This window comes from Seriola dumerili, unplaced genomic scaffold (assembly GCF_002260705.1).
Source record: "Seriola dumerili isolate Sdu_G_001 unplaced genomic scaffold, Sdu_1.0 BDQW01001435.1, whole genome shotgun sequence".
Classification (NCBI taxonomy): domain Eukaryota; kingdom Metazoa; phylum Chordata; class Actinopteri; order Carangiformes; family Carangidae; genus Seriola; species Seriola dumerili.
The window spans coordinates 460653-475898 of NW_019175690.1; the positions used below are offsets into that span (position 1 = coordinate 460653).

Below are 15246 nucleotides of genomic sequence, written 5' to 3' on the forward strand. Positions count from 1 at the left end.
TAAAAACAACTACTTTGGGAACTCAAACCTTGCACAGTGCTCTGTATAGACATTCCAACTAGTCTTAGCTCACAAACATTATAATCAATATTACCTATATTGATAACCTTTTTCTGTAAGCATCTTGAAATGAAAATAAACAAAAGTCTGCTTTTTTTTTTCTTGTCTTTACAAAAGCTACACATATTCTACTGGGATGTCTATGCATTTGTTAGTGTTTTAATAATTACTCCTACCATTGTCTTTTCTTTTCTTATAAAAAAAAAAGAAGAGAGGGAATCTACTCATCTAAAAGACACCGTACCCCAAGAGCACAGTAAGTTTCTCAGATTTAGTCCTCTTTGTCAGGGATACTGCTTTCTTTTTCATTCTCTACCTTGTATCTTCTCTCCTGTGGAGAAAAATTTAAATTGTTTTTTTTTTTTTTTTGACACAGTTGCTAAGTCTCAGTCTCTTTAAAACGATGTGTCAGTTGATTGTGTTCGGGGGCTCGAGCGACGTCCCTACGGCCCTCAAACAGACTCCCGCTCTGTGGTTTGTTCTCTTCCATAAGTCTACGATGACCTTGAGTTGCCTTGGCAGCCCCAACCCACATCCGGCACCACTGTAAACACTGAATTTTGAACCGTGGCCCCTTTTTTTTTATCGCTTAGCCTTTGACCTCTTTCATTGCATTATACATCACCTACGTTTTTGTTTTTAGGCTGAGCCACAAACGGCTGCCGTCTGTGTCAAGGACATCACGCTACGATGTAGCATTTCTTTTACAACTTAACTATTCACAACAACCTAGAACCACTTTTAACAAATATACTGTACTTAAATTGTTTTAAACTGTATATTCAGATAAAATGAATGACCTAGCAGAGCCTTGATGCGCAGGAATACCAGAGACTCTCTTGATAACATACAGTACATGAACAGGCACTAACTGAAAAAAAAAAAAATATTACAAACTTTTCTTTCTGTTTTTCTTTAGGACAATCATCTAGAAACACTTTTCAGACAAACAAGGCAGTGATATACAGTTGAGAGAAAGCACATGGCCTGCAACAGTTACCTCATGCCTTAATTTAATACCAAATAGCTTAGCTGAGGTTCACAGCTTGAAACGTTTCTAGACTAATCTTTCCTCCATGTCTGCATGGGTTGAGGAGGAACTTGAAGCTTAAGGTTTCAAACTGTTCAATGGTCAGTCAGGAGAGCATCTCTTCACAGCTGGCTTCACCTTGGTCAGTATAGTAGTCTGGGAGATACAGTCCATTAAAAGTGTGGAATAAATGCATTGCAACGCACTCTGGAATGATGCAGGCTCTGCCCGAGATCTATTTCTTTCATTTATCAAATAGGAGATCATCTTAAAAATCATCCATCTTGGAGTGAAGGTTGAAAAAAAAATAGAAAAAGTGGCCTACAAAATCCTGAAAAGATGCATCCATGCTCTTTTGTACAGGAAGTTCACTGTATTTTGTGGTGGACCACACTGTCAGAACTGAAGAAGACAAATAATTTCGGAGGGAACATAACAGCTGTGATTTTCGTCGCCATCCTTTTCAAACCCCTCTGAAATTTGCTTTCAAGACTCCTCACGTCTCTCTTGAAATTAAAGTATAAATCTTCATTTAACCTTAAAACCCTTTTCTTTCTGCAAAGCTTCCCACCTATTCTTCTTCTTTTGTGGCAAATGTAGTTGAAAACATTAAACCCAACTCTCCCATTTAAATGGTGTTATCCATAATAGCTTTAATCTGTTAAGACTCTATCCTCCTCTCCTACCATGTAGTTGGAGCTCGGGGTTGGTGAAAGCACGAGGGACATCCTCAGATCCTGGTCCTGCGAATCCTCCAGACTGCTGTTTTCCAAATTCTCTTCCAATTCCTCCTCTTGGTCTTCCTCCTCCATCTCCAGCTTCTCCTTGAATCCCAGACCGTCTCTTACATTCTTGGATACTGAGGCCATGTTGGAGTCTGGGTGGTCAAGAACATCATCCAGATGTTCTGTTTTATCCTCAGAGAGCCCGTTGAGGGTCTGGGCCTGGGATGAGGACCATTCCCCCAGGGGTGCCTGGGACTCAGCCTCACTTACATGCCTCCATATCCCCAAGGAATCAAGGTCGGAGTGATCCGTTCGGGGCTTGGTGGCCTTAGGGGCTCCATCATCATCTACGGTAGTCGAAGAGCCTCTTTTGCGCCTGGACTTACTGGTGTGATTGACCTGGAGATGCATGGCCATCAGCTCTGCTGAGGACGTACGGAAAGGGCAGAACAAACACTGGCTCAGTTTGACCCCTGATGAACTATCACCTCCATCGACACCTCCTCCTTCCCCTACGCTCATGACTCCATCTTCTTCAATCCCTCCAAGGCCAGGTGATGGACGACGGGACAGATCCAGGGGTTCAAACCCACCCTCGTGAGTTGAAGGTGCAGGCCCTTCCTTGTCATTTGATGGCTGAACCATTCGGCTAGTAGTAAGGGGCTTACGCCGGGACACTTTAGGGGCCTTCGGAGGGGGAGACTCCCTAATCCAGCCTCCTTCCATTCCACCTTGGTAAAGGGCTCCCATCACCCCAGACAGATACCTGTACTGGGTCTCCAAGTCAACATCCCTTAGAGCTGCCAAGGCCTTTCGATGCTCCCGCTGGTCTGGAAGCCCCAGAAGCCAGGACTGTTGGCTCGGCCGAGAGGAGGGGCTGTCTGTCGGGCCTCGATTGACTGGGCTGTGGTTGATTTGGGATCGGCGCTGCTTGCCTTGCCCAGAGGTTCCGGAGGTCAAATTGTTGATAGTGGAGGTGAGACCGGCAGAGGAGGAATTGGAGGAGGCTGACAAGGCGTTGCGTTGCTCCCTGTGGTGCCGCTGGAGGTGGTACTTCAGCGAGCCTGACTGGGTACCCGCATAGTCACAGTGGGGACATTTGTAGGGTCTCTCACCTAGAGAAAATAGGATTACAAAAAATAAGATTGGAAAAATGGCATTGGCACCTACCAGATCATCACCCAGCATATGAATGGAAAAGCCAGAGAAAGCAGGCTGGTAAAAAAAAAAAAAAAAAAAAAAAAAAAAAAAAGTACAACGTCATGTGAAAAATGATGAAAGTCCACCCCCATCCCCCAGGTGAAGCTGAAGGGCCATTGAATTAGACTGTTTTAGCTCATTTACCACAAATCGCAGACACTTAACATTGGTGCTAACCATTTTGCAAAATTAAATGCAGATCTGAAGTTCACTGTGATGGATTACACAGGAAAGTTTCAAGAGTCTGCTAAATGGTTTTCATACCATATTGAAAAAAAAAAAAAAGCTAATGGCTGGCTGAGAAAAACACATTCAATAATCTGAAACAACACAGCGTTTCTTATTACAAAATGGCCAGCAGTGTTATTTTAGGAGCAATATTTTCACACGTACAGTATGGTAAAGCAGTGTTGAGGGGGGCGATGTAGTTACACGTTTTAAAGGGAGATGGCAGTATTCCATCACCGATTAAAAATGACACTGCTGGGAATGATAAAGTGGAGGGGGCATCATGCTGGAGGCATATCAACAGCAGGATATGTATTACATTTGAAAAGCGTAAATGATATTATTCACAGGAACAAAAAACTGATCACACAAGAAAGACACAGCAGACACAGCTCTATTGATGAATGCAGATCCACATGCAGTGGTGAACAATTTGATTTTATTACTGGAGCAAAATATAATGATGGGATAAAAGTCTCAAGGGGCAATGATATTCTCAAGAGGACCGTAATATTAAGAGTATGAGTAAGTATTATAATTTGATGCCTTCACTCAAATTACTGACCATGTGCTAATCACTTGATGGCAAAGAGACGCAATAGTGCATGAGAATAAGAGATATATGCTATCATGAATAATATAGCTGTGGTGTGATGGGTCCTGTCAGCTGTACATGAGCACTCATGATGGCAATACTAAATAGATTTCATTTAATGCACTTTGGGGCACTGTTTTGCTGGAAAGACTTGGATGAGCTCCAGATACCAGTTGCTGGAGATTTGTAGCATCTCAAAATGGTCTTGATTTTGATCAAATACATCCAGCGAAGGCAAATAATAAAAATGACAATGACTCATGCTGATAAAGTCTTATGAATATGGATCGTTAATTAGGAGTGTGAGTGAGTGCTGTGAGAGTTCTCATTTTTCATTAAAGTCCTACTCACTTGTCACCAGAAATTCAATATGTTTTTTAAATTTTTGTTTTATTTCTTGAATCTTGGAAACGCAGGTTAGAGTCAGTCTGAAAGAGTCTGTCTCGTCGCCCCGTGTCTCGGCTCTACTGTCAGAATAGATTGGCTTGCTTCAAAGACCAGGTCAGAGAATGTGAATCCCAGGAAGATTAAAGGCAACAAATGTTTTTTATAGAGAAATCTGTGAGCATAGACTTGATGTCATGATGAAATGTAGGAATATACATTATCTAAAAAACACTAAGCCAAACCAGATTCACTTTATACAATTTAGATTTGGGCAAATCAAGTCAGAGAAAAATGAAAAAAAGCACTATTACTTGAGAAAAAAACATTATATATAGCTTTTTACAGAGATTTTGCCAGTTGTATTACCTGGACTGGCTTGATTTTTTTTCTCTCTCAAAAATCATTGTTAATATACCCTCAAGCAAGGCACTTTGTGCAGGAGTTGCTCCAGTGGAGCTGCTCAGTTGCCTGCAGTAGAGGGCTATGATTAGCGCTGGCCAGCTCTCTGAGGTGATGTGTAAAAAAGAAGAAGGTAGCGCTGCTCACTGAACCCTTTCCAGGGATTTATAAAGGTTAAAAAAAGTAAATGTGGTTTGTTAAACTCACAGCAGTTTCTCACCTGTGTGAACTCTCAGGTGCACTTTGAGATGGTGTGAAGAGCGGAAGGCTTTACCACAGTAGGGGCAATCTTTTATCCCTCTGCCGCGCACTCGCTCCCTGATGGGAACTGAAGGTATGGAGGAGACTGCTGTCAAACCGTTTTCTCCTGCAAGTGGAGAAAAAGGTGGAAAAAATGTAAAGATAATAGCTGGCGTGAAGGGGCCCCATGAGAGCTTCTATTTACAACTGAAAAGCTCTAAGAAAATAATATACTCTTGTGATAATAATACCATTACATGTGAGAAAACAAACACAACCCAAAAGACTAAATAGATTAAAGCGGATGTGATTGTACCTTTGAAACTTGAGATGACTGAGTGAAACCCTGTAGTTGTTCCTGCTTGTTGCGATCCACCACTGTGCAGTTTTGATTCCTGTCTCACTTCTCCCGTTTGTTGGGATCCGCCGCTGTGTAGCTGAGATTCCTGTCTCACTTCGCCGCTGCCTCCTCTTCCTAGCCCCACTCCTCTACGACTACCACTTCCCTCCTCCTCTCCACCACCTCCTTTCTGGGGTCTCTGAGTGTGAACGCGAGCATGAACCACCACCTGCTGCAAACTGCGGAAGAGCTTTCCGCAGTCAGGGCATTCCCATGGCCCTCCTGCGCCTCCAGACTCCTCCCTTGGATCCAGGCCTCCAAGGTAGGCTCTGACTTGATCAGCCTCAGTGATCACAGAGCTCCGACTCGGGCCTCGCTGACCTTGCTGCTGGCCTCGCTGGTGGGGTCTCTGCTGCTGCTGCTGCTGCTGCTGAGCAACTGCCAGGCTGCGAGCCACCAGTTGCCACCAAGTTGCCTGGTCCCCTCCTTCAGATACCGATGCTGCAGTGTCACCTGTGCCCCTTGCCGCTCCCCCTCCTCTTCCTGGGTCCCCTCCTCCTGGGCCGCTAATCCCACCACCACCGTTTCCCATCTCTGCCACCTGAGCCACGGCCTGAAGTCTCTCCATGCAGCTGGCCCCACTACCATCACTGGGCAGCCCCAGGTAGCCCAGGATGGCTGATTTGCTCGAGCCCATACCCATTCTGCCTCCAGTGTCTCTCTCTGACCTTCCTTGTCCACCTCTGCCACCTCCTCGCTGGGCCAGAAGGAGGCTGGAGTAGAGGGCATTCAGAGACTGATTACTTGCAGAGCCTTTGGCCTGCTGCTCAGCACCTGGTCCCCCAAGAGTTCCCAGTCCAGCTTTCAGCCCAAGCTTATTGAGATGTACTTTCATGTGATTTTTGAGGAACCAAGGCTCCTTAAAACCACGGCCGCATACCTGGCACTTATGGTCCAAGGAGTCCTTGTGCTTTCGCATGTGTCCTTTGAGGAACCAAGACTGGGTAAAGCGCTGTCCACATGTATCACAGCGAAATGCTGGCAGTGAAGAGGCTGCAGCCCCTGTAGCAGCTGATGTCATCTGTGGGGTGCTTGGTGCTGGGGCTGGGGTATGGGTCGGTGTGGGCACAGGGGTGTCGGGGGTCGCAATAATTGGCCTGGAATTGAAGGACGGCGGTAGAGCAGGTACCTCAGGAGAAGGGTGGCACTCCTGCAAGTGAGATGCCAGGCTCTCTTCTTGGCTGGCAGAGAAAGGACAAAGAGTGCATTTATACGGGTTGTGGAGAATGCGGACATGTCGCGCCAACTCCGAAGCTGTGCGGAATTTTCCTTTGCAGGCATGGCAGCGAAATGTAGGCGCTGTGGGCGTAGATGCGCCCTCCCCAGTGGTAGAAGAATAGGGAGAGGTCACAGAAACAGGATCCTCTGTCAGTGGAGGGGTCAATGGTGTGCTGTCATCCAGCAAAAAGTTTGGATTGTGGTCTGTCTGTAGGCCCTCATCTAAACCTTTGACCTCACCATCAACATCCTCTTCTTCTGTGAGATGCTGGATGAGAGTCCCTGGCAGTAAACGCTGGTTTGTGTGACCTCTGTGATTCTGGATTATGTCTTTGTGGTTCTGTTGGACCTTGAGTTGCTGCTTTAGGGGTGCTGAGGGGAGTCCAGTCCGGTAGAGAGCTGAAGCCCGGCGGTCTCTGTCCAGACTGTGAGCTCGGGCGTGAAGAGACAAAATACTTTGGAATCGGAATCTCTTCCCACATACGTGACAGGGAAACCTCAGCGCAGGCCCTGATGAGGCCCCTCCCACTCCAGGTATCGCCCTGGTAACAGTATCCTTCTGGAACAGCTGGAGGTCTAGCTCGTCGTTGCAGTTTCCACTCTGCCCTGAAGAGAGGGCCAGCTCAAGGGCTCCAAACCCAAGGAGTGGTGCTGATGGCGTAGCTGGGGGAGAGGTATCCAAACAAGGGCTGCATCCAGCTTCTTGTCCCCCTCCTCCTGGGAACAAAGCCACTGCTGGGGTCGGGGATGGAGGAACTCCATCCAGCCCTTCCTCGTCATCTTCTTCATCAACATCGTGGTGATTGTTGTTATTGTCCTCGTGGAGGGGGAAGGGAGAGAGGGGGAAATAAGGCGTGGTGTCTGGGCTCTGAGGAGAAGGTTCGGGGCTGTGGATGGGCAGGACGACAGGGCTGTCAGGTAGAGAGAGCTGGGTGTGAGGAGATGACGCCTGGGGGCTGTGGTCCAGGGACGGCAATGTTGGGGGAGACTGGGGCTGCTCACAAGAAAGAGACAACACACACTCTGGCGGAGAATCCATCCTCTATCAGTACAAAACAGAGAGAAAGGTAGACAGACAGATAGTGAGTGGGATGATGACTTTAGAGGAGTTACAACTTTAAAAACGTAGAGGAAAGGTTAAATTTGCATGTTGCGCATAATTATCTTTAACTGCAACTTGACCTTGACCAGATCTGGAAAACAGCCAAAAAAATAGACCATTTACTGTTTACCATTAACCTAACAGGTTCATGTGTCTGTATGTGAATGCAAATTGTATGTACAGTATGTGAGTAAGTATGCAAACAGTAAAGAATTACCAGCAGTGTGTGTGATATTATGCCATTCTTTAGTGTCTCGGCTGATGGGGGACACACTTCTGTGGCAGCCTCCTCCTTTGATTTTCTGGGGACAAAAACAAACTAATGATCAATGATGATAAATGAGAAACTCAACTTGAATATGAGTTATTTGCAATCAAAAATCCTTTAAAAACACACATTTTAGCACATTATTGTAGCTGTAATCTAACGAAAGACTTGAGTAAATTAACAGTATCTGTGTCAATGTAGGCGTAAATGCTTTTGAAATATTGAGCAATGAACTGCAGGTAGCAGATTTTTGTCAAACAGGATTAAACATTAATTTGCACTGATATTCTTTGAATGCATTCCATCATAAAGGCTAAAAGCATACAATCAAATGCACACTAATTATAGCACTGGTTGTGTTTTAATGCATGTAAATGTTAACTACAAAGCCGATTTGATTTTGATCTTCATGTACTCTTTAGTCTGCTTAGGTGTATGCATGCGCTTCGATGTGTAACAGGTGTACACCTGTTCTACGTCCTGCAAGTGCTCACTATGCACTCCGGCATACTGTTAGCACATATGGGATGATTAGTCGGAGTGTGAATGTGCATCAGCTTGTATCTGCGTGGGTGTCCGTGTGTATTTAGGAGTTAAGGGCACCACAGGACATGGACTGTCCCAAACAGGATGGGCGCGCGATGTTTTGACTTCCCCACACGCCCTTCCTGTACACTCATACAGTAGCAGCTTTTTGCTTAAATCACGACTGCAGACAGACACATACAGTATGCATGTACTTATGCACATCAGTATCTCTCAATCTACTGCCTGGGTGTGGTGCTTTGACCCATACACTGCTTAGTCATGACTTGTTTAAGTAATCTACAAATGTAAGCTTATTCTACTGTTGTGTTTACTGTACTGCAACCGTCACCGTAGATAACAGAGTCAGCTAAAATGTAAAGCGTGATATACAGCATATTCAACACACAAGCATTTTGGCAAGCACGCTCACACATCCAAATATTTTGAGTGCACAGCAGTTTGCATCTGTTCGACTGGATTTATGCACATAGGCTGTTTTTGTCCATCATTTGGTGGAGTTGAGAAGCAGCAGAGGCGTCCACAACAAAACAAAAGGTCATCAATCATTGTGGCAAAACAATGGAACATCTGTGTTCGCAGGTGTGTCGCCCATATTTGTGTTCATGCGGCGGTATGGTCACATATGTGTTTATATGATCTGTTGGATTTGTGTATGTGTGTGTTTGTGTGTGTGTGTGTTTTGTGTGTGTGTGTGTCACTGAGCCTGGATGACAAAGAGATTCTCATGTAGCCAGTTGACATTTTAGCTCAGCTATGACTCACAGGGATATCACACCATATCAATCACATAAACACACACACTCACACACAACCACAGACACACACACGCTCACACAGAGTCCTTTCTTAATCCACCATTATTGTTCTTTCTCTCCCTGTCTTCCTTTCCCTTCTGTCTTTCTCTCCTTGATTCATACTCCTCCCATCCCCCTCTCATTCTCTCGCTCCCTCCCTCCGTCTATTATTCACTAATTTTCTTTCATTCTCTCCCTCTCTCTTTCTTTCTCTCCTGCAGTGTTGCCAGTTGGCAGAGTGCCAGGGAATGCTGATATCAGCTGGTAGATTGGGCCCTGCCAACATGGCGAAGAGCAAAAATGAGAAAGGCGGCAGACAGAGAGAAAGAAAGAGAGAGACAGAGAGAAACATACAGTGCAGTTACAAACTGGGCAGCATAAAAAAAAAACATTGTCAGAAGCCATGTGAATGAAAATGATTTAATGTGATTGCCAACATGGTGTTGAGGGGAAACGGGGGAGAAAAATAGAAAGGGTAAAGAGACGGACATGCTGGAACAGAGAATAGGAGAGAAATCAGAGTGGTGGAGTGGCAGGCTGGGGCTTAACATGAAGAGAGAACAACAGATTTAAAAATCATTTGAAAAGTCAACACACAGAAATATACAACCAAACAGACAGAGAGGGACACAGAGAGGGGAAAGAAAGGAAAAGAGGAGACTGGCTATCTAAATGTATCTGCAGCAGTGTTAAGTCTGATGGCATTATCATATGAATATCACCATCACAATGCATTGTTCCACCGTGACGATGGCTGTCGCCAACCACCAGCCCTGTCATGCCAATAAAGAAAATTTGGATAGATGGACTGAGGGAGATAAGGTGCAGCAAAGGATTCAGGGAAAAGGGGGGTTGGGGGTGATTTAGGGACAGACATCAGATTGGAATCAGGTGGAGAAGAAGCACATAAAACCCAGGTGTAAATGAACCAAGAAAGGCAGAGAAGAACCAGTCAAATAAAGCCACCTCCGGACGTGGTTGGAGACACATTTGTCCACAATCAACCACCAACAAATGCAATTCACTCCCAATCTGCAAAATTGCACTCAGAAATTGCACACAGATTGATAGTGCAGGTACTCAACCAGGTGTTAACTATCACATTTTAAAGGATGTGAATAGGGGAAGTGCGGCAGCTCTGCGAGAGACGGAGAAATCAGATTTTAAAAGTGCATCATGGAAATGCATTTTTAATGTGATCCATTTAAATCATGCTGTCAATCTTGACGTGAAATGCATGTTGATAACGGACACATGAAAGTGTGACGAGAAAAAAAACATATTTTCACTTGTATTTCTGTATGTCTGCACTTTCCCTGATTTTTTTTTTTTTTTAATTTCCTGGTTTTTCTCTGACCCTGAAATTTGCAGTGTTCGTGCAGCAGTGTAACAACATTGCAATTCTCGCAGTAATGACAGCTTAAAAGCATATTGTTGTTGTGTTAAGTATTGCCATGATGTTGTCATTACAGTAATTGCCGTGTAACTTTGTGGGCACTGAGATACCTGATTTCAAGCACTGAATTATCTCAACTGGAAATTAGTTTTCATGACAGAGGTCAATATGCTAGCTTTCCTTTTTTGGCTCTAAAAAGAAAAAAAAATGTAAGTGCTGATAACATCTTTTGCACTTGTGTCACAAGGTGTGTGTGTGTGTGTGTGGGGGGGGGGGGGGGGGGGGGGGGGTGCTGAGTCATACATTATATCCCTGATAAATAGTTGCCAAGGGAGTAGGAGCACAATATGTTCAGACAAGTTTATTTTTGGGGGGTTTTGAAGTCATTGTGTAAATATCCACTGAGTGGTACAGCTTTATTGTGAAGGCAGTCAGTACAGGTTTGTACATGTCGGCACACTACACATCATAATTGTAAATGTGAGGGTGTGAACACCTTCCACTCTGTGTTTTTACCAGTGAGTATGTGTGGGCAGGAAGCACTATATCTGCTCAGCTTTATATTAATGATATGAGTGTAAATGTGTGTTATGGGTCGCATATTAAGTGGGTTTGTGTATGTCCATTGCCTGTGGCACTGGATTGCAACCTTTCTGCCTTTTTGCCTCTAACTTTTTTTTTTGTTGCCTTTGCCTCTACTCGCAACCCTTCATTACAGTTTGCATAATGAGCTCTTAGCAGTGTGATATCTTTAGATTGTTTCTTTTTAATGATGATTACAGACCTGAGGAAATAAAATCTCCTCATTTCACGGGGAAAAAGATGAACTTTGAGAAAATATAGAAAATACATTGTGCATGTTTTTTTTTCATAATCATATTGTGACCCCTCCAACTTATCTTGTGACCCTTTAGGGTGGGGGGCTGAACTCAAGGTCAAGAGTGATACAATAACTACTTTTGTTTTTGTCTGTGCCTGTATGTGTGTGTGTGTGTGTGTGTGTGTTTGCGGCGCATGTCCTCTTCCATGTACCTAAAAATAAGCATCTCCAAGGTCTCAGGCCTGAGCCATAGGGTGAAGTGTGTATCTGGAGGCTGTGTATGTCTTTTGTGTGCGTGTGTGTGTACTTCTGTGTATCTTCCTTCCTGCTGTATTACTTGAACTCTCATGTGATAAAGTGTGTGAGGTGAGGTGTCCTTTGGGGATAAGTGGGTGTATGAGAGACTGACCACAAAAAATGTGTATGAAAGACAGGATGAGCAGTTGAGGGAGGAAGAGAGGGGGAGTCCGCTCTCTGTGCGGTACAGTATAATTTGGGCCTGTGGTTTTTATCGCGTGGTCACGTGGCAACTTCCCCACAGACGGTATTCATTTCCTTTACTTCACCTTTCCCTGAACCCCCCTGCTTCACTTCAACTTTGTCTGGCTCGCGCTCTCTCCACCCCCCCCTCATCTCATCTCCAGCTCCAGCAGTGATAAGGGTAAAAGCCTCCCACTGTGTGCCCAACACTTACTGTAAAGATGTGCCTGGTGGATTCCTTGTACAGGAAATGCTAAGTTTTTGTGTATCATCTTGGTTTGAACTTGAGAGTAACACTGCTCTGATAAGGCTCAAGGCCTGTCTTGGAAACGAAACTACAGGCATTTATGGTGCTGGTGGGAAAAAAACGTCAGTCAAATGGCAAAAGACTGATATGTTGGTGACCTTTTTGACAGACATTTTGTGAGGCAGATGAAGACAGAGTTGTGCGAAAATGATACATTCATCCCCGGACTCTAAATCTGTCCTCAGCTCTTTCATCTTTTACGAGATACAGGATGGCCATCAGCAAAATTTAGCAAAGTAAAAGCAATACATTTCCTGCCAAAGTCATGTGTTTTATCTGCTACTTTCTGCTCTTTTTTTTCCCCCATTTCCTCCCGTCTAACCTAACCACTTCATTTCTCCTCCTCTACCTCTCCCTCTATACTCTCCATCTCCTCTCAAGCTGTTGCTCCTGCTCTTTCTGAATGAATTCCTCCTCCAGCGGAGAACATGAGCCGACACTTCCCCGCAGATGCGGAGCGCTGAACTGGGAGCGACGCGGCGGTGCCAGATCTGAGCAAGTGAATCTGAACGTTGGAAACATCACAGCATCTCGGCAGAGAAACGAGGCTCTCGCTCCAAGTCATACAGGCCGTACTGTGTCTAAACCAATGAGTGGAGGCGCTGACTGACTCGTCTGATTCAGGATTACAAGATTGAAGCCTTAAAAGAAGAATTGCTTTGGAGCATGCAAATGTCGCCAGCAAATCACTGGATGTGTTCCTCCTAAAAGGCTTATCTGTGCACAGTGAAGATCACCTGCAGGGGCTGCGAGAAAAAGAAGCAAAGGAAGGGAGCAATCATGCATCCCACAGGTGACACAAACGCATACCTGATGATTTCTTTTCCCTGTCACAAATCAAAATTTGTGCTAAAAACTGTCATTCAAATAATGAATATCATGATCCAAATTGGAAAAAAAATGAACCCCTCCACTGAAGTGTCCTTGGGCAAGGCGCCCACTACCCACAAGCCCCAGGGATGCTGACCTTACACTGTGACCTCCTTGTGGAATATGTGTATCAGATATATCAGACATGTGAGCACCTACAAGAGCCTTACTATAGAAAAAATAGTAACTGTTAACACAGGTTGATTCTTTATTCCCCCCAGGGGAAATATGCAGAGCATGTGCTCTCTTTCTTAGTAACACGCTGCTCCACACACACTCAGTTAAATATAACTAACTAATAACTGATATATATGGAGTGCCAATACATAAATCGACACCTCACGGCGTAATTCAGGGTAATGCACCCTGCACAGCAGCACCTTATCAGTATGTCTACGAGGTTGGAAGTTAACTTGTTTTCTCTGTCAGGGGATTTGAGCCTAAAGGTGAGGATGAACTCAAAAAAAAAAACCTAGTTTGTAACATGTGTTGTCTGACCGCGCTGGAGGGCAAAAGTGTTTATAGCTGGTCCAAACGGCGGGGTCACAGAGAGGGGGGAGACGTGATAATCTATTAAATATGAGCATAATGGTGCACAATTTCTTCCCTGGAAGGCATTCATAGTGTTGCACTCAGTTGTACGCACACACAGGAACAGAAATAGTTGTGTAAAGAATAAAAAGAAGAGAGAGAAGCTCGAGATCAGTTAAAAACTGCGCCACTTTCACACCTCCACTGACCTGGCCAGTTGCTGCATAAAGTGAATGTGAGACGTCAGACTGTCTATTTTATAAAAGTTGCAGAAATTGTTGGATACAGCCTCTATTCCGACATCGGACAGATGTGGGAGGAAGGAGGTTTCAGACACTGACAGATACTTCTTTTGTATTATACTGATGTCTTATTATATTCAGCCTCTCTGACTAACCTTTAGGCTTCCTCCGCTCACCATCTCCTGGTGACTGGACCAGTGCGGGAATATCTTTTGCTTGACCCTCTGTTTGAAATCACAGCGGGCCCTCCTACTATGCGCTGTGACCTGCCTAGCTTTCCAAACTTATTATGTGATATATATCCAAACATACACAGAAGAGAAAGTGAAGTGTCTACCTGTCCATCTCTACTGTAAAAACTGCTTTAAAACTGGTCTGAAAACTGAATACAAATGGCACAAGTGGCGTACTATTTAAGTAAGACCCTAATGCTCTAAATACACACTAATCCCGAGCAGCCAGCAGAACTCTCAACAGTCTCAAAATGTCACAATGCAGTAGATTCTCCCTAACTGAGGGCAAGCAGGTGCCTCTCCCACAGCGCACTAATGACCCAATTATATCAATCAGAAGCCTTGATTGGTGCTACACTCCTCTCCTTTTTACTCTCTCTCCCTCCGTCTCTCTGTCTCTTTCTCCCTCACATACAATCTCTTCCCCCAAGAGCCACCTGGATGGGGTGTGTGTGCCCCCTCAAGTACAGTACAGTATGTACAAAGATGGGGAGGAGGCGGTGTTGATGGTGGTGGTGGAGGAGGAGGATACTACTTGAACACAACAAGCAGAGAAAAGGTCTGAATGAAGCAAAACCATTAGACACTTTGTAACATGGGGCCAGTGTTTCATATTCATTAGTACAGCAGGTTCCTGATGAGTGTTTGCAATATGAAATCATCAACTTGCATCAAAAGGTAGACAACCTGTAGGGGTGGGGTGGGGGGGGGGGTTACTTTTCCAGCAGAGCGGTTTAGTTTTTTTTAGTAGTAGCTAGATAAAAAATTTAGTGGAGAGGCTTGTTTTATTAGACAGGTACCTTCTGCTAACGTAATTGATCAAAAAAGTCACTCTAGTGGACAATAATCAAAAGAAAAACACTAATTTTGACAAAGCTGTATACAGTTTTCAGATTTCTTTCATAGATCATATCTGCTTTCAACTCAGACGGGCGTTATTTAAAGATAATGTGTAGTTTAGATCTTTAAAATTCGAAGAACATATGTATCAAAAATTATAAATAAAATAAAAAATGAAGTAGAGATACTTTAAGGACCCTTCAAGACAGCCCTGATTATAGGACAAGCCAGCAATGTCAACCTACTTCCACTATGCACACGCTCTGAAAAGTGTGACATTTTGGGTGGATATAAAAATAGGGCATTTCAGGATCCCTAAACATATTCCACTG

The 15246-nt window shown here is 44.4% G+C and overlaps 1 protein-coding gene across 2 annotated transcripts in view; it reads right to left on the reverse strand.

Moving 5' to 3' along the window:
• Nucleotides 1-430: 430 nt before the first annotated feature.
• LOC111238587 (zinc finger protein 536-like) overlaps nt 431-15246 on the reverse strand; it is a 16782-nt gene continuing 1966 nt past the window's right edge. The window contains exons 2-5 of one of the 2 annotated variants that reach the window (XM_022768155.1): nt 7802-7886; nt 5181-7524; nt 4899-4991; nt 431-2930 (exon numbers count right to left, since the gene is read on the reverse strand). In XM_022768155.1, the coding sequence (XP_022623876.1) occupies nt 1744-2930; nt 4899-4991; nt 5181-7521 (3621 nt within the window). In that variant the 5' untranslated portion in view covers nt 7522-7524; nt 7802-7886 and the 3' untranslated portion in view covers nt 431-1743. Of the gene's footprint in view, nt 2931-4844; nt 4992-5180; nt 7525-7801; nt 7887-15246 lie in introns of both variants that reach the window. The other variant, XM_022768154.1, reaches the window with a different exon arrangement.